Source organism: Dermochelys coriacea, chromosome 3, assembly GCF_009764565.3.
Source record: "Dermochelys coriacea isolate rDerCor1 chromosome 3, rDerCor1.pri.v4, whole genome shotgun sequence".
In the NCBI taxonomy this organism is placed as follows: Eukaryota; Metazoa; Chordata; order Testudines; family Dermochelyidae; genus Dermochelys; species Dermochelys coriacea.
In genome coordinates this window covers 46,770,620-46,797,197 of record NC_050070.1, presented here as the reverse complement: position 1 = coordinate 46,797,197, position 26,578 = coordinate 46,770,620, and the positions used below count along the sequence as shown (strand labels likewise).

The window sequence follows — 26,578 nt, the reverse complement described above, 5'->3', positions numbered from 1 at the left end:
ATACAGGAGGCCAGACTAGATGATCACAGTGGTACCTTATGGCCTTGGAATCTATGAATCTGTTCTGCAGGGCATATCTGGACCTCTGCTGGTAGACATTATTAGCCTCCAACCTCAAGGAAGGTGGGTACTGGCTCCTATAAAGGAATATATCATGCACTCATTGTTCAAAAACTTACCCTTGACACTGACAAATAGGCCAACTGCAATATCTAATCTTCCATTAGGTTAAGTCGAGACAACTCCCAGAACATTAGATCGCCTCAATTTCATTGGTCCTTATCAATCTGGATACAGACATGGGTATGCCATATAGATGGCACTGATTGCTTTAGCAGGTGATCTTCTCCTGCCAAGTGATAAAAGATCAGGTTTCCCAACTGATATTGTCAGCTCTGTTAGCTGTCTTTGATATCATCAGATTAATGAGGTATAGCTGACTTCCTTTAACTCTACTTGAAGTAAACAGAGATGTCTTTCAGTGGTACCATTCCTATCTTTGATATATCCCAGAGGGCAGCTTTGGGCAACTGCTCTTCTGTTGCAAGGGTTCTTTCGTGTGGGGTTTGTCAGGACACCATCATGTCCTTCCCATTTTAAATATGCATATAGGCTGTTAAAAGATTAGTGAAGTGGCATGGACTGCAGTGTTTTCTGTGTGCTTATCCCACTGAGCTCTGTATCTGTTTCATCTGACCATCCAATATTTTACCCAGTGCTTGCCTAGAGATCAGGGCATAGAGGAGGTTTAGCTAGCTGAAGCTCAGTAAAGTTAAAACAGATTGATGTTGATAGGATCAAGGAAATGACAGGAAAATATGACCAGGATTAGTTCTGCCCCTTGAAGTGATGGTAAACCATTTGGTTATTCGAGTTCATAATGTTGGGGTTTGTTGGATCCCTATCTGCTGTTAGATGATCACATAGAAGCTCATGATACTGAAGCTCTCTTTATCTTCAAGAGTGATACAGTGCATTCTTTCACGTTATTCTAGCAATATGATTTATCCTTCTTCTGGATAGTCTACCTCTGTAGTAGTGAAAGTGGTTTGAGGAGATCTGGAGCTGCAGTTAGCAAAAGTTCTCAACAACAGGAGTGTTTATCATGCTTTTGAAATAAAGCCAGGTTTGTACTTAGATGCCTTTCTGATGGGTATCGGAGGTGAGAGTCTGTTTTTGAAAATTTTGCACTGGCTTCCTCATACCTCACTCTTGGAGCAGTAAGAAACATTCTAAACCAACCGACTGACCACTTAAGCTAATCATTCTTACTTAAAAGATTAGGACACTCCAGATATGCCCCGATAAGAACTGTATATCTGGGGATATGATACGACTTTACGTTTTTACTGTCCTTTAAAAAGAAAGCCTTATAAAGTCAGTCACATACTAATGGAAATGCTTCTTAAGGAGCACTGATGTCCCACTAGAATTCAGGTTTTTATAACTGTAAATACTTGCTGCATGGCTCAAAAACTATATTAACTAAAGTTATATCATAGAAACAAGTACATAAAGACAGTTAACCTCCCAGAGTACTAGCTGACAATTTAAATTATTTCTATGCTTTTGGTTTATATTATGCATTTCTTAGGGTAAATCTACACTCTGAGCTGAATGTACATGTGACATTATTGACATGAACTGTGACTGTATAGATCATTGTTGCAACTATGGTCCTATGGTTGCACCAAGTCTTGTACAGAGGACGACAAGTGGGGTGTCTATGGAAAGGCTGTAGTTTGCTGGTTACGATGCCATCTGTATGTGTGTATCATTTTTGTATTTGAAGTTATGAGTATTGGCTGTGAACTTGTATCTCAATGTGTTTGATTCTAAGTAGCCTCAGTGAAGCATTTGGTCAGCTTCTTGAGAAAGGACTATTCTCAGTAAGTGCCCAGTCAAGAAACACTTAACTGACAGGTTTCAGAGTAGCAGCCATGTTAGTGTGTATCCGCAAAAAGAAACGGAGTACTTGTGGCACCTTAGAAACTAACAAATTTATTAGAGCATAAGCTTTCGTGAGCTGCAGCTCACTTAATCGGATGCATACAGTGGAAAATACAGTGGGGAGATTTATATACACAGAGAACATGAAACAATGGGTGTTACCATACAGACTGTAATGAGAGTGATCAGGTAAGGTGAGCTATTACCAGCAGGAAAGCGGGGCCGTGGGGTGGACCTTTTGTAGTGATAATCAAGGTGAGCCATTTCCAGAAGTTGACAAGAACGTCTGAGGAACAGTAGGGTGGGGGGGAGAAAACAAACAAGGGGAAATAGTTTTACTTTGTGTAATGACACATCCGCTCCCAGTCTTTATTCAAGCCTAAATTAATTGTGTCCAGTTTGCAAATTAATTCCAATTCAGCAGTCTCTCATTGGAGTCTGGTTTTGAAGTTTTTTTGTTGAAGGATAGCCACCCTCAGGTCTTTAATCGAGTGACCAAAGAGATTGAAGTGTTCTCCGACTGGTTTTTGAATGTTATAATTCTTGACATCTGATTCGTGTCCATTTATTCTTTTACGTAGAGACTGTCCAGTTTGGCTAATGTACATGGCAGAGGGGCATTGCTGGCACATGATGGCATATATCACATTGGTAGATGCGCAGGTGAACGAGCCTCTGATAGTGTGACTGATGTGATTGGCCCTATGATGGTGTCCCCTGAATAGATATGTGGACAGAGTTGGCAACAGGCTTTGTTGCAAGGATAGGTTCCTGGGTTAGTGTTTTTGTTGTGTGATGTGTGGTTGCTGGTGAGTATTTGTTTCAGGTTGGGGGGCTGTCTGTAAGCAAGGACTGGCCTATCTCCCAAGATCTGTGAGAGTGATGGGTCATCCTTCAGGATAGGTTGTAGATCCTTGATGATGCATTGGAGAGGTTTTAGTTGGGGGCTGAAGGTGATGGCTAGTGTTATTTTCTTTGTTGGGCCTGTCCTGCAGTACGTAACTTCTGGCTCTGTCAATCTGTTTCTTCACTTCAGCAGGTGGGTATTGTAGTTGTAAGAAAAACAGACTCCAACGAGAGACTGTTGAATTGGAATTAATTTGCAAACTAGATAAACTAGCCTAACTTAGGCTTGAAAAAAGACTGGGAGTGGATGTGTCATTACACAAAGTAAAACTATTTCCCCTTGTTTATTTTCTCCCCCCCCACCTTACTATTTCTCACACATTCTTGTCAACTGCTGGAAATGGCCCACCTTGATTATCACTACAAAAGGTTCCCCCACCCCCCCGCTCTCCTGCTGGTAATAGATCACCTTTCCTGATCACTCTTGTTACAGTCTGTATGGTAACACCCATTGTTTTATGTTCTCTGTGTATGTAAATCTCCCTACTGTATTTTCCACTGTATGCATCCGATGAAGTGAGCTGTAGCTCACGAAAGCTTATGCTCAAATTAGTTTGTTAGTCTCTAAGGTGCCACAAGTACTCCTTTTCTTATAACTTAGATATTAAGGTCAGAATGGACCATTATGATCATCTAGTGTGATCTCCTGCACAATGCAGGCTACAGAATCTCACCCACCCACTCCTACGAAAAACCTCTCACCTATGTCTGAGCTATTGAAGTCCTCAAATCATGGCTTAAAGACTTAAAGGAGCAGAGAATCCTCCAGCAAGTGACCAGTGCACTGTGCTGAGGAAGGCAAAAAACCTCCAGGGCCTCTTCCAATCTGCCCTGGAGGAAAATTCCTTTCCGACTCCAAATATGATGATCAGCTAAACCCTGAGCATATGGGCAAGATTCACCAGCCAGATACCCAGGAAAGAATTCTCTGTAGTAACTCAGATCCCACCCCATCTAACTGACAATGGACGTTGTGAGATGGCAATCCACATCTGAGCTTTCCTGGGAACATTCAAACTAACATGTAAACAGTGACGTCAGCCTGCAAAAAGCTGAATCATTCATGGACATGTTACTTGCCCAGGTGGCTACCAATTCCATCTTTTTGCTGTGGTTTCCGCCCATAAGAGAAAGAATATAAAAGGCCCTGGAAACCCCTCCATTTCGTCTTCATCTGGCTCAAGAGATGGCCTCTTCACCCCCCAAGAGATGCCTAAAAAAAACCTGGAACAAAGGACAGTAACTACCGGGGTGTGAGTGATTGCTGAACCAGACTAGGAAGGAGTCCAGTCTGTGAAAGAAGCTTATTGGAACATCTCTGGGGTGAGATTTCATCTGTAATCAGTTTCTTAATGTATTAGACTTAGACTTGCATGTTTTATTTTATTTTAATTGGTAACTTACTTTGTTCTGCCTGTTATTACTTGAAACCACTTAAATCCTACTTTTCATACTTAATAAAATCACTTGTTGCTTATTAAGCAAGAGTAAGTAATTAATAGCTGGGGGAACAAATAGCTGTGCATCTCTCTCTATCAGTGTTATAGAGGGCAGACAATTTATGAGTTTATCCTGCATAAGCTTTATACAGAGTAAAACAGATTTATTTGGGGTTTAGGCTCCCAGAAAGACTGAATACTGGGTGCTGGGAAAGTCTCTGTTAACTAAGATGCCCCTGAGCTGAGTGGATCTCAGTTTCAGTGAACTGAAGGGGGCATAGCCAAACCTCTTGTTCTGTGCTGTAGTTGACTGGAGTGTCTTACTCAGCAAGACAGGAGTGGAGGGAAGCCTTCTCTGGCAGGGAGGTTTCTTCTCAGTGTTATCCCAGAACATCTAATTCCAGCTTGAGGAGACATACTCACACTATCTCTGATCAAGGTACTACACTTAAAATAGAATGTAGCCACAGCAGTGCAAGTAGCAGGAGGGGTTAGCCACTCCAGGTACTTGCCTATGTTCTCAGATTGGTAGGTACTCAGTATGGCTAGCCCCTTTTGCTGCTCACACCACTGCAGCTATGCTATTTTTAGCACATCAGCTTGATCAGTGAAAGCATGGTATTCCTCAAGCTGGGAATCACACACCCCAGGTCAAAGAGTAGACATACCCTTATTGGCAGCTAGAGGAATTCAGTTACTCTCTCTGTGGCTCAGATTTTCCAGCTGTAAAATAGGGATAATAATTCTTACCCCCTTTGGTAATGCACTTTGAGATGAAAGATGAAAAGCATTGTGTAAGTACTAAGGCCCAGAGTTTTGAAATGTTTAGACATTGATTAACCAAATTTGCAATGCCTAACTGATTTAGACACGTAAATCACATTTTCTGAAAGGATTTAGGCACTTGAGTGTCAACAGAAGTTAGGTTTGGAGGTGACTAAATCCCTGTTGAAAATGATGTTTAGGTGCCTAAAGCAGTTCAGCATTGCGATGTTAAGTGCCTATATACCTTTACAAAAAAAAATCTAGCCAAAAGTATTATACACATATATATTTACCAAAGGCTCTTAAGCAAAGTAAACTATCTTGGGATAAGTGGGAAGCTCCCCTCATGGATCAGTAACTGATTAAAAGATAGGAAACAAAGTGTAGGCATAAATGGTCAGTTTTCAGAATGGAGAGAGAAATAGTGGTGTCCTGCATGGGTCTGTACTGGGATCAGTACTGTTCAACATATTCATAAATAATCTGGAAAAAGGGCTAAACAGTGAGGTGGCAAAATTTACAGATGATAGTTAATTCCAAAGCAGACTGCGAAGAGTTATTAAGGGATCTCACAAAACTGGGTGACTGGGTAACAAAATGGCAGATGAAATTTAATGTTGATAAATGCAGAGTAATGCACATTGGAAAACATAATCCCAACTACACATATAAAATGATGGGGTCTAAATTAGCTGTTACCACTCAAGAAAGAGATCTTGGAGTCATTGGGGATAGTTCTCTGAAAAAGAGTTTGAGAATCGCTGCTCTAAGGTAAGTAATTTAGAGTAAGATGTTAAGAGTGATAGGAGCTGAAAATACTTTCTTTCCACAATGGAATGAAACTAAATTTACACCTGAGGGACAGTAGCAGTGAAAACCTTTCCCCAAAAGATTAAACATACTGTACTACAGATACAAAACTAAGACTAATGTCCCACAGAGGAATTCTCAAAAACCGAATAGGGTCTGAGGAATTTGGCACTGTGATTCATATAGGTGTTCCAAGTAGAGACTTGGCCCCTTTCTGACCAGTACTGCAGCCAATGAACTGTTATTAAAATAGCCCCATTGTACTAGGTACTGTGCAAAAACAGAACAAAGTGTAGTCCCTGCTGTGACACAGAGGCCCAATGGTGGTTCACAACTCTAGGCTAGCAGCTTCTAGGAGGCTTGACATGCTCACTACACCTAACACACTGTTGTCATGATATATACCCAAAAGGTGGCATGTAATAGGTCACTGGACAACAAATAACTTACTTATTTATATTCTTCTGAAATGTATGTGTGAGTTGTGTACAAAAAGTTATGGATTTGTGCTAGATGGATGTTCTTAAAATGTGTTTGGTAAGCAATGCATAAGCGCAGTCTGTCCTAGACAATGGAATGTGTATTTGCTTCGCTGGTTGTCAGGCAGAGACAATGAAAGTGCATTTACATTAAAAGGTAAACAAAGTCATCAAGCTAACAAGGGGAAGAGGTAATGACTCAGTTATTACCAGTGGAGAAGGAACCAGCATGAAGTCTTCACAGACCACATGGCTTTTCTCCCTCTGGAAATACATTTCAAATGGTTTATTGGACTACGTCGACCAGGGGTCAGCAACCTTTCAGAAGTGGTGTGCCAAGTCTTCATTTATTCACTTTAATTTAAGGTTTTGCGTGCCAGTAACGCATTTTAACATTTTTAGAAGGTCTCTCTCTCTAAGTCTATATATTATATAACTAAACTATTGTCATTTGTAAAGTAAACAAGGTTTTCAAAATGTTTAAGAAGCTTAATTTAAAATTAAATTAAAATGCTGATCTTAAGCCGCCAGCCTGCTGAGCCCGCTGCCAGCCTGGGGTTCCGTTCACCTAGGCCGACTGCAGGCTGAGCGTGGCCTGCGGCTGGGATCCCGACTGGCAAGGGGCCAGCAGCCAGAACCCCAGACTGGCAGCGGGTTGAGCGGGGCTGATGGCCGGGACCCCAGACCAGCAGTGGGCTGAGTGGCTTAGCCCACTGCCACTCAGCCCACTGCTGGTTTGGGATTCCGTCCGCCAGCTCCTGCCAGCCAGGGTCCCCGCTGCCAGCCCCACTCAGCCTGCTGCTGGTCTGGAATCCCAGTCCTGCCCACATAGAGTGGGTACCTACCTTCTCTCTGGTTCTGGCCCATTCTCTTCCTCTCTCTCTACATTGAGCGGAGGGTGGGAGTGCACTGAGCACAGGGCTGGGGGTGAAGGAGCAGGCTGGAGGTTGGGGTGTAGGGTCTGGCCAGGAGCTAGAATGAGGGAGGGAGCTCAGGGTTGGGGCAGGAGGTTTGGGTGCAGAGTGCTTACCTGGGCAACTCCCATTTGGTGCGAGGGGTGCAGGTGAGAATGTGGGTGGGGGCGGTGCAGGAGTTCCCATTTGGTGCTCAGGGTGGGGGTGGGAATGTGGGGTGGTGCAAGAGTCGGGCATGAAAGGCTGGGGGCATGTGAGGAGGGTGTAGGAGTCAGGGCAGAGGGCTGGGGGGGGTGCTGGAATCAGGACTGATGTGTGGGGGGTGCAGGGGTCAGGGCAGAGGGCTGGGGGTGTGCGGAGAAGAGCGGGCTGTAGTGGGTAGGATTTTTAATGGCACGCTGCTGCCTGCTGGGGTCCCGGCCGCCGGCCCTGCTCAGCCCACTGCCAGCCTGGGTTCTGCAGCGGGCTGAGTGGGGCTGGCAGCTGGGACCCTGGCAAGCAGCAGCGTGCCATTAAAAATCAGCTCGCGTGCAGTCTTTGGCACACATGACATAGGTTGCCAACCCCTGATATAGACCATGGATCTGAATCTGAAATGATAAGTAACTGAATAATTGATTGTATGCATTCTTACTGTATTATAAAAGTGCATCAGGTAAGGTCTTTTGTGAAAGCTAATGACACACTGGTGATTAAGATCACTGTAGAATGTATGTATTAACATAATATAGGGAATTATAAATACTCACTGATATTATGCTTTAAAGTCTGTGACCAAACAAGGGAGAGATAGGTTCTCTCCCAGACCAGAAGGAAGGCAGCTGTCTACCTGTCTCCAATTAAATTAAACAACATGTGACAAAAAAAAAATTGAAGCCATATTAACATATGAATCAGCTGGGGGATGGAAAGTTCACAGGAAGGGAAGAACAGCATGGGGTCATGGTCTGGGGACAAAACAGTGAGTGTGCAAAAAAGCGATAGAAGAAGCCATCTTGGCATCCACCACTAGACAGATAATGGACAGAAGCTCTTGCAAGGTAATAAAGCTGAGTCCTTCAACAGAGAAAGCTGAAGCCTCTGGGAACTGAATAGAAATGAAAAACCTTGTGTAGGCAAAAGTATTTCACTTAACAAGAGAACGGAGACCAGCACCTTGCACTTCAGTGGAAGGTTCTGACCAAGAGAAAGTCAGCATGGCTGGAAAGAAAAAAAAATATTGACAAGAAATCTACCTTGAACCAAGGCTGTAACTTGTTGAGTGACGTATTAGCCACTAGAAAGCATCTTTTACTTTTATTTGTTTGTAACCACTTTGTCTTCATCTCTTGTACATGAACTCGCTTAAAACCTCTGTCTTTAGGAGTCTCCTTTTTGATTAAATAAACTTGTTTTATTTTTAATCTAAACCAATTCAGTGCTGGGTTAGGAGAGAAATGATTGTTAACTCCATTTACAGTAATAAACTGTGCTAAAGGAGACAACACCCTCATTAATTCTCTGAGTGTTCTAGGAAAGGGTTGATTACTCCAGGGCAGATGTTTTTGGGGAAATCTGGGACTAGGGTTACTCTGCAAGTAGTAACCAAGGCTAGTGGAGATCACAGCAGAGCCGTTGTGTTGCAGCAAGGCTGCCAGGGTCAGGATGCTGAACCAAGGCAGCATAGCACACACACACACTCAGGGAACTGCATTCTTGTCTTCTGGCTGTTGGTGTCCAGGCTGTGAGCTACAGCAGCAGAGCATTTAAGGCTCATAGGGCAGGTGGTAACGCAATCTCTTATCAAAAGGTGGCAATACAAAATTTTGCCTGAAAGCTACAGGCATGACTGCTGTGCCAGTTTTTAAATAATAATAAATCATTTTACAGGAGAACAGGTGAAAGGAATGATATTAGTGTGCTTCTTAAATATGCAGAGCACTTGCTTGAACTCAATACTTGCTGAAACATTTTAACAGGGCTGAATTCTGCCTTCACTTTACACCCCTTCAACTGCATTGGACATCAGTAGCACTTGTAAGGGAAGGCAGAATTTGTCTCTGTTATTAGCAATATGGTAAAAGATTACCTCACCTAATACATACTGGTTCAAACCATTTGGGGATCTTTTCAGTCAGTCGGTTGATTAACAAGTTTATGTATTGTTCTTTGCGAAACCAAGCAAGTTTCTCTAAATTCTCTAAAAGAATCATTAAAATGGCATCACTTTAATCTAATTAGACTTCTGTAATTAATAAACTAAGACAAGCATTGCCTCAAGCACAGTTTATCATTGTTCCAGTCTCTGTTCAAATTATATTCAAAACAGTTGGCACAGAGTATTGCTGAGAGGGTGAAAAATGTTGCTCAACCCAGTCTCCCACACCCATAGTCTGTGATAAGTTTCTTTCTCAGTATGAACATTTATGTTTATATAAATACATATAGAAGTTGTTTAATTCAAAGTAGTATTTTATTAGCCTCCAATAGAGGACTATTTGAATATGCTAATAGATTATGTCTATGTCTACTCTGATTGATGCCCATAAAAGGGAGTCATTCCATGACATTTCAATGGGCAGCACTTTTATCTGAGCAGTGCCCATCTATTCTGTGATTCATATCTGTTACTGAACCGAAAAGGCAACAATGACTAAAAAGTGGTTAATCACCTACTCGTAACTGTTGCTCTTTGAAAAATGTTGCATATGTCCATTACACGAAAGATCATAACAAAATGTTTTTTAAGTACATTAGAAGCAGGAAGCCTGCTGAACAATCAGTGGGGCCCCTGGAAGATCGAGATACAAAAGGAGCACTTAAAGACAATAAAGTCATCGCGGAGAAACTAAATGAATTCTTTGCTTCAGTTTTCACGGCTGAGGATGTTAGGGAGATTCCCAAACCTGAGCCATCTTTTGTAGGTGACAAATCTGAGGAGTTGCCACAGATAGAAGTGTCACTAAAGGAGGTTTTGGAATTAATTGAGAAACTTAACAGTAACAAGTCACCGGGACCAGATGGTATTCACCCAAGAGTTCTGAAAGAACTCAAATGTGAAACTGCGAAACTATTAACTATGGTTTGTAACCTGTTCTTTAAATCAGCTACTGTACTCAGTGACTGGAAGATAGTTAATGTAATGCCAATATTTAAGAAAGGCCCTAGAGGTATCCTGGCAATTACAGACTGGTAAGTCTAACGTCAGTACCCGGCAAATTAGTTGAAACAATAGTAAAGAATAAAATTTGTAGACACATAGAAGAATATAAAGTGTTGCGCGAAAGTCAACATGGTTTCTGTAAAGGGAGATCATGTCTTACTAATCTATTAGAGTTCTCTGAGGGGTTCAACAAACATGTTGACAAAGGGGATCCAGTGGCCATAGTGTACTTACATTTCCGGAAAGCCTTTGACAAGGTCCCTAACCAAAGGCTCTTACGTAAATTAAGTTGCCATGGGATAAGAGGGAAGATCCTTTCATGGATTGAGAGTTGGCTAAAAGATAGAGAACAAAGGGTAGGAATAAATGGTAAATTTTCAGAATGGAGAGGGGTAACTTGTGGTGTTCCCCAAGGGTCAGTATATAAAATCATGAGTGGTGTGGAGAAAGTGAATAAGGAAAAGTTATTTACTTGTTCCCATAATATAAGAACTAGGGACCACCAAATGAAATTAATGGGTAGCAGGTTTAAAACAAAAAAAAAGGAAGTTCTTCTTCACTCAGCACACAGTCAACCTGTGGAACTCCTTGCCTGAGGAGGTTGTGAAGGCTACGACTATAACCGGGTTTAAAAGAGAACTGGATAAATTCATGGAGGTTAAGTCCATTAATGGCTATTAGCCAGGATGGGTAAGGAATGGTGTCCCTAGCCTGTTTGTCAGAGGGTGGAGATGGATGGCAGGAGAGAGATCACTAGATCATTACCTGTTAGGTTCACTCCCTCTGGGGCACCTGGCATTGGCCAATGTCGGTAGATAGGATACTGGGCTGGATGGACCTTTGGTCTGACCCAGTATGGCCATTCTTATGTTCTTACATTTGTGAGTGAGAGAGACAGACAGACAGGCACACCGAGACCAGAGCTGAAAAGTTTCCCAGGCAGTAACCAAAGAAGCAGACAGGTGTGTACCACGGTGTTCCTTGTGCCTTTCAGCCCACTGCTCCCTGTTGTTGCATCCGAGTGGCTCAACGGCACACTTTATTTTTAATACCAGATTTGCTAGCAGCTTCTGCAGTTGCAGAGTTCCGAACCACGGACTTTAACAATGTGGAGGCCATTCTCTTCTTTGGCTTTGGAGTGTGAGGGTGCTCCAAGCACTTGTGGCCTCTTTGAGGAGTGCTCTAGTGAGGAGGATATCCTCATCTCTCTGTCTGCAAGAGCAGGGGAGCACTCCCACATGGCGAGGAACTCCCTCTAGTCAACTGAAGTAATATTGATGCCAGGCCAACAGTGGCCTCCACAAGGATGTACTGGAGACGTTCTTCTCTCTGCTTCTTGGTTCTTGTCTTGAAGTCCCTGAAAAATCAGATGCTTGCCTCTGACTTCACCCTCACTGAGGCACTTCAGGCAGTGAGAGTCACTCGCAAGCACTGGTTTGTGACATCCAGAGCTAGGTTAGAAGTCAAGGGATCTTGGCATAGGTTCCTCCAGTACAAGGTAGAGCCTGGAGTCCACTGATTACTAATTGTGAACAATTGATTAAAAAAGAAAAAAGGAGGTCTAAGGACCCCAAAGTTAGTACCACTAACTAAAACCAGCAAGTTCTCTAACGGAATGATCAGAAAGCATGTTCTGACCACTGATAAGAAGGAACTGTAGGATAGGCATGGTGGCTCTACCCTTTATAACTTTAGCTCAGAGCACAAGGAACACCAGGTCACAGTGTGGCCACCCTTCTGAGTTCTGCTAGGCAAACTCTCCAGCATTGGTGCACAAGGTGTGTGGCACATCCTCTCCCCTCCCCGACCCGATGTGCAATCACTCAAAGAAGAATTAGTTTTTCTTATTGTACACAAAATCTCCTTCTAGGTTCATAAATAGATTCAGTTGCCTGGATCTAGTTAAATCTTGTGAGCTGGAAGACACCATAAGCAGTACTTTCTGTATGGACCTGTATCTTTCTTGAGTTAAATTCAAACAGAGTTGGTACTTCTTTCTGAGTCAGTAAGTTTCTGCCATGAGTCCTACCACATTTAATAAAAGTCCTTTTTACAGTGTAGTTTTAATGTTTTCTAAGGTCCCAGTTTTGCAATCTTTTCTCACATTGATAGTCCAACTGAAGGTAATGCCCAAAATTTTCAAACTTCGGTGCATAAGTTTGGCCACGTAAATTCATTTAGTAGCCTTACTTATGAAAGGGCTGGGCCTCACGACTTCCACTGATTTCAGAAACCCATGTTTGAAAATTGTGGCTCATAGGACTATTCAAGTAAGTAAATGTAATTTGGTGTAAAGAACGCAGGTTCAGGGTTTTGGTTGCTTGTTGTTTTTAAAACATCTTTTGAAATGCAGAAAAAAATATGCTTTGGCATTTTCAAGAATTGTTTCCAAGATCTGGTGTGTATCTTAACTTATTATATGCTGTCAAAAATTCTAAAAGTACTGCAGTAAGCACTGAGAGTTGTTTTCCAAACATCCTCCCTTTGTGGTGCAAACCAAACCTCATAGTGTTGTCTGAACTAGGTGATTCTGCAGAAACTAATCTGAATGATTTCCAAGAGGAGCTGATCAATATTTGGATATCCGCTATGAGACTTGGTAGGAACAGGTGAGTGATTAGGGAGGAGACAGAAACCAAGCTCATAAAAAGAGAGGAAGAGACATTGCCAGGATGTACATCTCCCAGCTTCACAGCCACTTCTCTGTCCTCTTTCCTGCTGTGACATCTCTGAACCATCGCACCTGAGATATTAATATAGTATTTTTCTCATTTCTTTGCCACACCACAGTATGCAAGCCTCAGACCCGATAATATTGGAGGCAATTGTGAAGAGAGGTCAATAGGGAACTCATGGAAGGAATACTTTATTAATAGAGTTACCCATGGTACTGGACAGTAAGATAAGGAAGTTTCATGTTGACCCAAAACAGAGAAGTAGTGTTCTTGATACCAGTGCCCAGAAGACTAATTATCTGGGGAAAAAATATTATCCATCAGGTGCAATGTGTCAGCCCTTTTATAGCATCTTGAGCTCCAGAGGAATTTGGAAAACAGGCCAGTATTATTGACAAATCTCTGAAAGATGAGGATAACAAGCCAATTGCCTTATTTCTGGAGGCCCTGTCTACTCAGCTTCATCCTCAATTTCTCTTCAGAGGAAGCTCAAAATCATGGAGCTGCTTCAAGGTGGCTTTGTACTTTTTCTCACTATGGCTATTTCACCATCCTGTGTTTTCATATTAGTATGGTAGCTTAATTTTAAATTTAATTTAAATTTTAAACTTAATTTTTAAATCCAGTGTATTTTGCCATGTTAATCTGTATATCATTCACAACAAGCTAAGTGAATAAGGAAAACATTATTGGCAAGATTCTTTTGACATCTTTTATGGATTCCACCCCCCCAGCACAGCTTGGCCTTACATCTGACATTCTTCCTCTGGCAGGGTAGATTCATCATTAGTCAGTGATTATATTTACAAAACATGCTTAAGTAAAGAAAGCAGTGGATAAAATTAATATATGTACTTATTTTAATAAATCACATGTTGTTGCATCCAACCTTGAGGAAAGAGGTCAAGAAAAATTAGTTCACCTTTAAGGTAATCTTTGTAATCTTTCCCCTGTAAATCTCCCAAAATTTAAAGAGAATCTAGATTATCTGATGGATCAACCACCACCACCACCACGTCTCAGGCTGGTTTACCTTGCACACTTAAGGTATGCTTCTACTCCCATTAAAGCTGAAATTCTTATTGTGTTCAGTGGGCGGGGGATAAGGTATGAAACATTTGGGGCCTCATCATCAAGTTATAAATGAAGTTCTCCTTCTTGAGGACTGTTTCATTTGACCACTCCCCATTATGTGACAAGTAACACATTTTAATGAAAATGTCTCAACATACCTACCTCTGCCAAACAAGTTACCTGGTTCTTTCTGGAATCCTAATGTTTACTAACTGACTTAAAACATTTGTACTGCAGCTAATTAGTACCTCCCCTACAGTCCACCTTTAAGCATAACTATGCATGAATCACATACCTGCAGATACAAGAAAAAAGTTTAAAGACCCAGACAAATACCATTTCCTCTTTCAAGACTGAATGTTAACTTCTGGAAGAACCTAATCGAAATCATCACAAGGCTCAGTTTTGAGACTGCTATTAAACTTCATTTTTTCCTGTTTGGTATTACACTGATCAACCAATCAAGCCTTTGTTCTGTCTTAACATCAACTACAAAACATTATCTTAATTAACATGGAAGTCATTTAGATCTCTAATCCTTTATTTAAAGTACTATACACAGATCCTTCCTTTAAAATGGGTAAAGGTCACATCCAACCTTTCCCATATCAACACACAGAGGAGGAGTATTTGCCCAAAATTTTGAGCATTCATGTGGCAGCATCCCCTGCATAGGGCAGAACCAGTGGAAAAAGCATGGATTGTAGGCCTGAAAGAAACAAGTACACAGAAAAGACATGCCATACCTCACAATCTCAAGTCTTCAGAGAGAAGCCAATATGTCTTTTTGGTACTCCAAGCCCCCTCCACAAGGGGAAGCCAGTCCTGGCAGCATGGCTAACTGTGCTGTTGATTGCTTTCCCTAGGGGAAGGGGGGGTTTCATGTATCAGGCCCTCCAATGGGGAAAGAAGATTAGAGTAAATTGGCGGAATTATTGCTGCTAGCAGGAGCATTAACATAAATACAGTATTCTGACTCATTCAAAAAGGAATATGCAATGAAGATCAACTCTTTCCAACTCCTCCCTCCCTTGCAACTGGACTGTTTTCTTCCCAACATGCAGCAGTACCAGTAAGCAAATGGTAGGGATGGACTGGTGGCAGCACAGCAATAGTAGAAAAATACTACCACATAACTTCCTTTTCTCACCATTCTCTTACCAGTCCATTTCCTCTTTATGGCCACAAATCAGCACATGATTAAACGCATGTTTGTTCAGCAAAGCACTTCAGCGGGAGCTTAAAGTTGAGCACTTATGTGCCCTTGGTAGGCTTAACCATGACCTGCAGCCATCAGCAGGGAACTTGGAGGGAGGAGCACAGGTTGCAGGAGAGAAGGGTCTGGAGGAGGTACCACAAAGTCAATTTGTATTCCCCTGGCTTGAATACAAGCTACAGTTGCAGCATGCCTGTAAATAGTTCTCTTAATAAAGAGCCAATTTAATGTTAGAAACATGGAGTCATTTCATGGTTTTACTTAGCGCATGGTACATGAAACGGTCTAAAGTGAAACTTTTTGGTAAACGTTTTGCTAAACAGGGATCAACTGCTGAATCTGAGCCTACACTCTTCCAGTGCCCCTCCATGCCACATTACTGAGGTAAGTGCGGGGCTTTAAGTCATGTCTTTTCTTCGGACAGATGTGTATTTGCTTATACAGCTTTCTGTTACAAAAAGCTTTGATAGGCGCCTCATACATCACAGCTTAAAATTAGTAAACATTGTATGTTTTGCTTCCATTTTAAAGAAATATTGATCCAAGACTGAGACTCTTCTGAAACGGTAAGGAATTTCAATTGTACTAATACTTCTCTATAGCTTTCCAGCAGCACACACAGTGATCAATGGTTAAGCTAAATATGATAATGTACAGTTAAAAGGTCACAAGTCAAGGCTAGTCGGCTTAAAATAATACCTCTATTTGTTTTTCAAGATGTGAGTGCATGCAACTTTTGGATATACATTCCTGATCCCTGCATAAAGATTTTTCCCCCGTGTCCAACATTCCACAGTAAATTAAGTACAATTTGTGGGATAACATTCACCTTTTCCTCATGTGTCAGGTACTGGCAATTTCTAAAGGCAGAATACCAGACTTTATAAATTTTAGGAAACGGGAAGATAGCATTTGGTTTATATTTAGATAACACATCTTCTTACCCCTCTTTTGTACTTTTCTGTTCTATTACTGTAAGCAGGAGTTGTATTCAAAGTCATAAAAAAAAAAATCTTGCTTCCTGAGTGCTTCAAGAACAAGACTGGTACATGTAAGTCAGCAAAATTTTCACAAGAATAGGACTGACAGACAACTTCACATGCACATACGAACACCTAATCACAGCATAATAACACAAAATAACAAATTGGATAGTTCCTGAAGCTAGACTGAATGACACCAGCTAAGGATCTAGTCCAATGTTCCAAATTTATTACAACATTCACATGACGATTCAGTTTATATTCAACATAAGGAAAGCTGAGGTCAAAATAAGAAGTGTGTCAATTGTCTATGCATTTCTTATGTGCCTATCAAAGGCCTCAATCCAGTAATTCTTTACTGTGTTTTTGGCATCCACTTTTCTTTCAGCCAGATTTTTGTTCATACTATCAGTGGAAAAAATAAGACAATATAAATATTGTTTAAACTGTTTACCTTTCTTGCTTCTCTTATCATCTTCCTAATAGTTTCCTTTATTGTGAAAGGCTGTACTCGTGGTGGATGAAAAAGTAGATCAATATTTGTACCTCCAGACATTCCAGGCATCAGGTAGGGCCAGCCCAAGTCAAGGTTCGGAGCTTCCACATCAGATTCAATAGGCCAATAAGTTCCCGAGGAAGAGGTATCATCAACAGCATTGTCAGAGGAATAAACTGTGTTTTGAGGAAGTTTCTGAACAGTGTTCAAAATATAATTAATTTCTTCTTCTGCTAGGAACTCTGAACATCTCTCTTTGGAAAGAAATTCTTGGTAGGCTTCTAAACCTCCTTCAATTAAAGCATCAATAGCTACACGATACCATTCCTTGTAATGGGGTTCAATGTAATTGTCTGATCTGCATTCATCGTGTAAAGATGAAAGCATAGATGAGGTTTCCATTTTCACCAATATTTAGTGACGAACCTTTTAAATTTCCATTCATGCACCGATGAAATATACCTAAGAGAAAATTGAAAGAAAACAGTTAACGTTTTTGACAATTTTAATAATACTTTAACCTTCTCTTCCACCATCTAAGGATTTCAAAATGCTTTGAAAAATTCATTAAGCTTCACAAACCCAAGCCAAGTGAATATTATTCTCCCCTTTTTCAGATGGGAAAACTGAGGCACTTGTGAGTTAAGTGATTTGCTGAGGTTCATATGTAGAGTCTGTGGCAGGGCTGGCAATACATCACAGATTTCCGGATTCCTAGTCTTATAGTATAAACAGCACATATTCTGCGTGTGGAGAATGAATATGTAAAATTTCCTTGAGTTCAGTACTCTATACTTGTTGGACCATTCTTAAAAGTGCTAAAACCCCAACCCTGATTCCTGCTTCTTTATGCTCTAGTCCTCATATTCCTCCCTTGAACACATACCTTTTCTCAGGCTTCTCTGAAACTACAGCCTTTGATGTCCTTATCTTTATCTACCTTTTTATTCCCCATGCTGATCTAATCCTCTTGCTGCTTGAAGCCGAAGCCAAAGCCAGCCTACTTCACTTTCATGAGTTACTTGAAACAGTTTTCTCCTCCCACATCTTGAATCAGACTATGACTCAGCAATCTGATTTCTAGTTCCACCCTGCTCACCTTATGGAGCGGCTGCTTTTATCTTACTGTTAATTTAAAACAATAATAATAAAAAACCCCAGGAGTTTTTCATTGCTTACATGCTCTTTTTTCAATTAAACTGGAAGGGAGGTTGTGGCTGCTGCCACAGAGAAAGTGTGTAAGTACAAGGGGAATAAGTACATAAAGAAGAATAGAAGGCCAAGTTCTCCTCTCATTTACAGGCATACAACTTTACTGAACTTCTACAATTTACTTACAATCATTGGCCTAGGGAGATAAGCTATAACTTGAAAACCCATGAGAGCAGCATGCAAGTGATCAAGTAGAACAGAAAGCAGGTACATGGCAGAACCTGCCCAACCCCAGTGGTAACAACATAATGTGACTCAGAGAAAGATAACCAAAGGAGGCTAGGCGAGAGTTGGAAAAACAGCTAAACAGTGCAGAGTAACTTAGGACACAGATACCTAATGTGCTGCTAGAAAATTAACATGAAAATTCTTGTTGGAAGCCTATTTAATTATATTTTGCCGTAATACGTTATTTATGTAAATAATAAATGTACATGTTATGCTGAACTTATTTATTGAGCATATAAAATATTCTATTTATATGTAGATCTTCCTAATGTTTTTGCAAGAAGTGCAGTGTGTATTTACTTTAGCAATCTATGTTGGAAATAGCCTAAACATGAAAATGGAACTAAAAATGGCTTCCAAATACCACTTAAATTAAGCCTAATGAAATAAAAATTCTGTGCTAACTTAACTGTAAAATCCAATTCAATGTTAAAATATTTATTTTCAGTTCTGGATAGTAATCCAAATAATATTTGTCTGCAGATTTGTTGGTCTTACAACTAAATTTCTTCTAAGGGAGGAAAGATCAGCTGGATAAATGAGGATGAAATAGGGGTGAAAATTAAACCAAGACTGCTGTTGAGGAGATTGCTAAATCTGAAGCTTAAAAGAAATGGGAAAAGACCAATCTGAGGCTGGCATCAGCCAGACACATGAAGGATTCAATTTGAATTCTGTCTCTGGGTCAGCAGGAAAAGAGATCATCACCCAAAATATTATGCTCTTGAGCCTGAGGAAAAAGAGTATTTTTTGCTGCTACTGTAATGGAGGATTTCAGTGGTTAGTAGTAAGCTAAAGGAGGCTAGGTTCATGTCCACTGACTGAGAATTATGATGTGTTATAGTGGGAGATATGCAGGGGCTGACTTGCATCTGTGCAAAGTGTATTCCAAATAGTAACATCTTTACACACACTTTGCACAGATGCAAATGACTACACCTGGTGCAAGGCTGTGGAGAATCAGTCCGTGATGCATAAAGGAGCAAAAAAAATTAGAGACAAAATTAGGCCTCTCATGAAGTTGTAATAATATCACTTTGAAATCAATCTTTTGTGAACTGAAACAGGGCAACACTTTTTCAAAGCTATTTAAGTTCAAGAGTGAAAAATTACTAAGTACAAAATTCATATATATTCAACTGAATATTCATAGGGAGACAATTCACTAATGCAGGCTATCAAACTGATCAGTTAGTGCACTTTTGTAGGACTTTCCCCAGGGCTAATATCACCCTAACCATTGCATTGTTCGTTTGATGTTAAGAGCCTGATCCTGATTCCAGTGAAGTCACTCTCTCTAAGGTATTTCTAAAGCTGGTTACTTCTGTGGTATGTAAGTGCAGTTGGGAATGGGAATTCCCATTGATTTCAATAGTTGGAACAGGATCATGCAAATATAAAACATTCACATTTTGAGAACAAGTGAAAAAACACTACATTTTAAATTAAATAGATTTTATGGCAGTGTATAATCTTCAACTGTGGTGTTATACAATATGGTTAGAAAGGGATTTCTACTTTCTGTATATATTTCTCCTCTACCCTTTCTCATGATTTCAGAGTAGCAGCCATGTTAGTCTGTATCCGTAAAAAGAAAAGGAGTACTTGTGGCACCTTAGAGACTAACAAATTTAGCTACAGCTCACTTCATCGGATGCATCCAATGAAAAGTACTCTTTTTCCTTTGTCATGATACTTTCTTGCTTTATTCTCTTCAGTATGTATTGCTATTCAAATTATTCTGTGTGCACCTCCACCCCTAATAAATATATTTTAAATATTGGGCGTGGGGACTGATGGACAATGAATGAGGCAAAGCTTCATTTGTTCCACTCCATTACTTCTAACTAGTCTATGCAAGTCTCTGCAGTGGGGATTAAGGGAAAGAAGGTTTAGTTTTCTTATTTTAATGGGCTAGAAACTCAGATGTTGTAGACTGTAAAGCTCCATTAACTTAAATTGAACCCCAAATTTATTCCAGCCTAGCATCTGGCCCAGCATCGATATTTTTTCCTATTCCCTTGTTTTTAAATAAGGCTAGGAGGTTTTGGTTTTTGCTTGTTGTTTTATTGAAGAAAATGTATTAAATAGGATATACAGATCAAATGCAATTACCTGGGCTAAGACAAACGACAGCAGAATATAAATATAATATGGCTCTCCATCTCAAAAAAAGCTGCAGACTTCTGCATTAATGAATTTTGTCCCACATAAGACTAATTATGTTTCTCAGAAAATGTTGCTTATAAAAAAAGTGTCAAAAGCAGCATCCTTTTAAGAAATTAAATAAAATTTCTGTTTATCACCAGGAAAAACAAGGAAGGCAAGGCAGGTGAGACACATGAAACGTATTGTCTGGAATTAAGGACATCAGTGTCTGGTACGTGGATAAGTACAGACAAAAGAATCTCAAACTGAAGTGATTGTATCAAGTAGATATATTACCATCTCTTACTCTCTTGAAATTGTCTTTTCCTCCCCAGAAAAAAGAAAGAGTTATTGCACAGGAAGGGCACCTGGATGGAATGTTAAGAACTTGTAGAAGATAAGCTATAGAACAGAGATTTAGGCAATTGGTCAGGCAAACTAAACTTTTCATATCACTGTTTATGGTGTGTCCGTTGGTTAAAATTTCACTACATTTAAAAGAGGTAAATGGTTTTGATTTTTTGAGAGCTTTTTAATATAAATCAACACAGAGATTACATTGAGACACAAGTGTGCTCACTTTTGAAAGATTCTTTTTAAGTCCCTTCTGCCACGTATATTGTTTCTGTATAGTGGGCTTGAGTCTTCAAAAACTTATCCTCAAGATTAATCCTTGTATCTACAACCCTATTACTGACACAGCTAAGGATTTGCAGGATCGAGCCCATAGTCTGAGGTTTGAGTAATTTGCCTAAATTCATCTTCCTATCTTTGTATGTGTCAAATGCACTTTGACTAATCAGACTGTGTGTGTACATGCTTTTAAAACAGACTGGCTTTGAGAAAGTTGTCAGGTACCTTCTGAGACATACTGTCAGTTCCCTATGCTTTCCCTACGTTTAGGTGAGTGCACCTGACATTCACTGTATTAGCCGGTTTCAGAGTAGCAGCCGTGTTAGTCTGTATTCACAAAAAGAAAAGGAGTACTTGTGGCACCTCAGAGACTAACAAATTTATTTGAAAGCTTATGCTCAAATAAATTTGTTAGTCTCTAAGGTGCCACAAGTACTCCTTTTCTTTTTACTGTATTAGCCATCTTCCACTTGTGGACATAGGGACTGGATACTTAACGTTGGTCAGGAAAGAATTTTCCAACGAAGAGCTGAAATGTGCTTCACTGAATGAACTGGAGATTTGCATTTCAGAGCACGTGCTCCAGCTGAATCAGTTGGTACAGTATGTAAAATCTGCATGCATCTTGCACAGGCTTGCTCATTTTTGCTCATGCTAACAATATACCCCGCGCTCTCCAATGTTGCTACCAGGAGCCTAGCAAGATGAAGCTTTTATTTTGGGAAGGAAGAGGAAATGTGTGTCTTCATGGAAATGGATTTACAACATCTTTGCCTCCACAAAGATGACAGACATAGAAAATGCAAAATAAATAATGAGTCCTGCTCCATATTCAGGCCCCTATACATTGCACATTACTCTAGGAATGACCCACCTGTGGGTATATATCAATGAGACAACACACAAACATCTCCCTGCTTCCCTCACCTCCGTCACATATGATGCTTGTGGATTTTATGGCCTTTATTGGAACAATACACTTTTAAACCAATTATTCCGATTATCAAAGCTATTGACAATACACAAGAGCCTTGCTCAGCCAGTTGCTAACAGAATAGATGTTTTATGACACTGCATTCCTGATCTATGTAGTGCCTCTCCTACCAAAGGATCCAAAATGCTCTATTACAGTTAGAGGAAAAGTAGAATTTAATAGGGAAAAGTTGAACACCATTTTTTCTGTAGAACAGAAAATTAAACTTTGTTGACGCAAATATGAGAACTGCCAAATGCTGATTGACCTTTAGGAGACTAAACTTGTGGTAGCTATGGCCAGAGCTGGACAGGTTTCTATAAAACAAATAGGAGAAAGACTCAATCAACAGTGATTGTGTAGTTCCTCAAGAGGTTCAAAGAAGTGCAGAACAAACCACTATTTACTTCAGGTGGGAAGCAAAGATGGGATAAGAGCTGGAGTGAGTTCTACTTGCATCCTGGCCTCCAAGAAGTTTCAGGCCCCACAGTAAGCCTGGGGGAAAGGACCCAATGGTCAGCAGAGCAGTTGTGAACATGGAGCCCTTCAGAACATTGCTTTCAGTGGGCTGAGCCAGTTGCAGGCATGTTACCTGCTGAGTGAACACCTGGGCAGTGGAGATGATGAGCTGCCCCGAGACAAGACCAAAACCAGCATGGTGTTAGCGGTAGTGTGGCAGGCCGGCGGGCTCCACCTGACGTGACCCAGCCTGTTAGTAGCTATTCAGCCAGTTCACTACTTGGGTGGGTGTGGTGAGGGGACAGGCTCAGAGCAAGCCAGAGTGGGCTGTTGCCCCTGTGGCGCGCAAGCCCTGGCTCGGAGGAGCACAGGCGGCACCCACAGTGGGGTGTGCCTGCAGGGCCGCTCCTGCCCCTCCACAGCCAAGCTTAGATCTCACAAGATGTGGCCGTTTCTGTGGAGACAAAGCCCAGCTCCTGGGCACATTTATCCCAACAAGTCTGCAGCTCAGAGTGAAGGGGGGGGGGGGAAAGCCTGCAGCACCCAGCCTCTGCCATAGCTCTGCCCACAACCCCCTGGCCCCTTCCCCCAGCCCTCACTGCCCTGCCCCAAAGCTGCCCCCTTCACTCCCCCTAATGGCCCACCTCCCCCTGCCCCGTCCCCGCTGATCACCCAGCAACTCGCCCCTCCAGCCCTTGCTCCCCCTTGCCCAGCCATCGCCTCTCTCCCCTGGGTGCTGCACGCCCGGGCTGGCTCCCAGCGGCTCGCGCCAAAGCCCCGCGGCTTCTTTGCTTCCCTGGGCCCGGGGCTCCGCTTTCAAACCCGAGCGGCGCTGCGGCGGATCTGCCGGGGCGAGCCGGGCTGAAAGTAGCCTGCCCGTGGGGAAGGGTCCCCGCCGCCCCTCAGCCCTGCGAGGGCCCGGCGGCGAGCGGAGCCACCCGGCGGGCAGGGAGCCGAGCCCCGCGGTCCCTGCAGAGGGCGAGGAAAGACGCCAGCCACTTACGGTGCCGCTCCCTCCCCCCGCGAGTGGAAATCGCCTCAACCCGCGTCCAGGGCGCTTTCCCCAGCCCGAGCCCGAGCGCCTCCGTCACCCTGCGAGAGTCACGTCGGAGCGCGGCGCAGTGCAGCCGGCAGTTCCCGGCGCTCTCAGGAGCGCGCTGGGTGGGGACCCAAGTTAGGACATGCCAGGAGCGTGTCTCACCCAACCCTTCTCAGCAGCCAGGGGAGCGGGGCGAGAGCAGCCAAACCCAGCCCTGGGCAGAACACGAGGCTGGGCCCCTGCCACCGTGGGGAAAGGCTGCTCCCGACGGGGGCAGCCCCCCTCTGCCCCGGCTTGCTCTGTTGCACCGGGCAGGCTGGGGGCAACGAGGAAGCGGAAAGTCAGCAGCGCGCCACAGGGCTTGCAGGCTGGACTTGGAAGTGGGGCCCACGCAGCCCTACTTTAATTAGCAGGCACCCATGGAAACGGCGAAAAGGAAACGGCCTTGGGGGGCACCTGCACTCAGGAAACTCAAAAGATGCATGGGGGGGGGAAGGGGAAAACAAAACCTAAGCTAAAAGGAGTTGAGTAAACTTCGATCAACCGTTTGCTTTAGACTTTCAAAAAACCAGAATCCGTTTCTGGGATGAAGAGGTTTTCAGGCTCAGGTTTCCCAGAAGATGAAAGGAAATGCAGCCTTCCATGGTGAGACTGATTCCTATATGGAGGTTTGCATTTAAATTAAACTATTTACTTACTTAATTAAAGTTAATTGTGGCGCTCACTATAATGCTCCTTTGTTGAGTTTTGGGAGGCAGTGTTGGCTAATGGTTTAGAGAAAGGGAATAGGAATTAGGACACCTGGGATACATCTAGCCTGCAAATAACACAGCACCTCATCTCAGAGGCCACGTCAACTGGTTTGGGGCGGTGAAGTTAAAAATAGCAGTGGAGACGTTTGGACTGGGGCTGGAGTCTGGGCTCTGACCCTCTCCTGTTGCAGCCTTAGCCCAGCTGCCTACACTGGCATTTTTAGCCCCACAATCAGAGCCCCAGTTAGCTGACTCCAGCCACAATCATGCCATCAGTCTTTTATTGCAGTGTAGGCTGACATAGCCCTTGGCTCTATTCCTAGCTATGCCATTGACTTCCTCGTAAGTCACCTGGACCCAAATCTTTAAAAAGGTATTTAGGGACCTAATTCCCATTTCATAGTCATTCTCACTTTCTCTGGCTCAATGGCTAGTCAAGTATTTATTCTTAGTGGAACAATTATTGGGTCAGAGAGAATGGAATGACTCTGGTCCAGTGGTTAGGGCACTTGCCTGGGAGGTACAGACCCTAGGCCCTTGCTCCAATCACTTCTTTCATTATTTATCCACAGTGGAACAGCTTAATCAGGAAAGACTGAGGGAGCCCCACATCAGAATATCCTATAGTTCCAAAGCTGGAGCACTCTCCTGAACAGCTTAATGAAAGGGAGCTAGTAGTGTAGAGAACATGGTTTAGAGCACTGACCTGGGATGTGGGAGGCACCTGTTCAAATCCTTTCTGCCCCTCTAGCAAAAAGGGGGAACTGAACTTGGATCTCCCGCATCCCAGGTAAGTGCTCTCTATATAAGGTGGGTTGTGTGGTCACCATCACCAGCTATTTTGTGGGGAGCCAGGCAGGTACCTAACTAATTCTTGCAAGAAGCACCTAAGCCAGCTGACTCCAAGGGTATGTCTACATTGCAAAGAAAAACCTGCAGCTGGCTCATGCCTGCCAACTCAGGCTTGGGGACTGTATCATTGCTGGGTAGACTTCTGGGATCAGGCCTGAGCCCACAAGTCTACCCAGCAATGATACAGCCCAAGCTAGAGTCTGCTGGCATGAGCCACCTATAGGTGTCTAGTTGCTGTGTAGACCATACCCCAAGCAGCTGCTTCCCATTTGGGGATTGCTAAGCACTTATCTAAGAGAAGGGCCTGGCTTAGCCCAGTCCCCTTTTATTGGCATTTCCCATTAGCTAGCTTAGGCTGCTGCCTTTGGCAGCTGCATGCATAGCATCCTTGCTTTTGCAATCTAAGGGCTTGTCTACACTTACAGGGGGATTGATGTGCAGCGATCAATGCATCAGCGGTCAATTTAGCAGGTCTAGTGAAGGCCTGCTAAATTGACTGCAGATCGCTCTCCTGTTGACTCCTGTACTCCACCAGATTGAGAAGGATTTGAACAGGTGCCTCCCACATCTCAGTGAGAGAGCATCTCCTTTTGACATCGCATAGTGTGGATCCCACGATAAGTAGATCTAAGCTATGTCAACTTGACTTCTGCGAGTCTCGTAATTCAAATTGTGTAGCTTAGATAGGCAAAGGAAGAAAAGTGCTGCTTGGGAACTTAAGAGTTTGATTTAAAATATTTTCTATACTTTGACAGGTGATATTGACAATTTATGTTTTAATGGTTATAAAACTAACTTTTGAATCTCAATGTCTACTGTAAGAAATTTTTTATTGTCTGCCTCTCCCATAATTTCCTACAACTGTGAAACTTTAAATCAGTTAAAATAAAAAAGTTTAAAAATACAATATACAATCTATAATTGTCTGTCAATTATAAGAAAAAATAAAAATTCTTCCACATTTAGGTAAGAGTATCTTTTTCTTATATATTTGTACAAGTCCTGGCACAATGGGACCCTGATCCAATACTGAGGTTCTTAGGTGCTACCACAACACATAATAAACTAAATAATGAATGAAACTAAATCAGCTTCCATCTCCACTGCCACATGTATGATAATGAAGAGTTCAATCAGATTAGTAAAAGGGAACTTTGAAATCTAAAACTTAAGATCATCAGTGCCGTGAGCTGTAAAAATACCTCATCTTTCTTGATCTTCAAACAGATGAAGAAAGAGAAACATACAATTCCAAAGATCATCAAATTTACAATATTCACAAGTCAAAGAATTTGTCAAGAGTAAAGAGGCTTTAACCTGCTATCTTTAAAGAGAAAAATAGGTTGTTACAGATATTAATCTAAAAGGGGCCATATCTCATTCATGTAAAGCTTTGAATAGTATTGATACAAGATATGCACCATTTATAAAGA

General features: G+C 42.1%; 1 protein-coding gene across 4 annotated transcripts in view; it reads right to left on the bottom strand.

Moving 5' to 3' along the window:
* The window catches only part of FAM83B (family with sequence similarity 83 member B), a 71,262-nt gene extending 46,207 nt beyond the window's left edge, over positions 1 to 25,055 (bottom strand). The window contains exons 1-3 of one of the 4 annotated variants that reach the window (XM_043510382.1): positions 23,506 to 23,775; positions 17,432 to 17,592; positions 16,808 to 17,311 (exon numbers count right to left, since the gene is read on the bottom strand). In XM_043510382.1, the coding sequence (XP_043366317.1) occupies positions 16,808 to 17,251 (444 nt within the window). In that variant the 5' untranslated portion in view covers positions 17,252 to 17,311; positions 17,432 to 17,592; positions 23,506 to 23,775. Of the gene's footprint in view, positions 1 to 16,807; positions 17,312 to 17,431; positions 17,593 to 23,505; positions 23,989 to 24,999 lie in introns of those variants that run through there. The other 3 variants (XM_043510385.1, XM_043510383.1, XM_043510384.1) reach the window with 3 other exon arrangements.
* Positions 25,056 to 26,578: the final 1,523 nt, after the last annotated feature.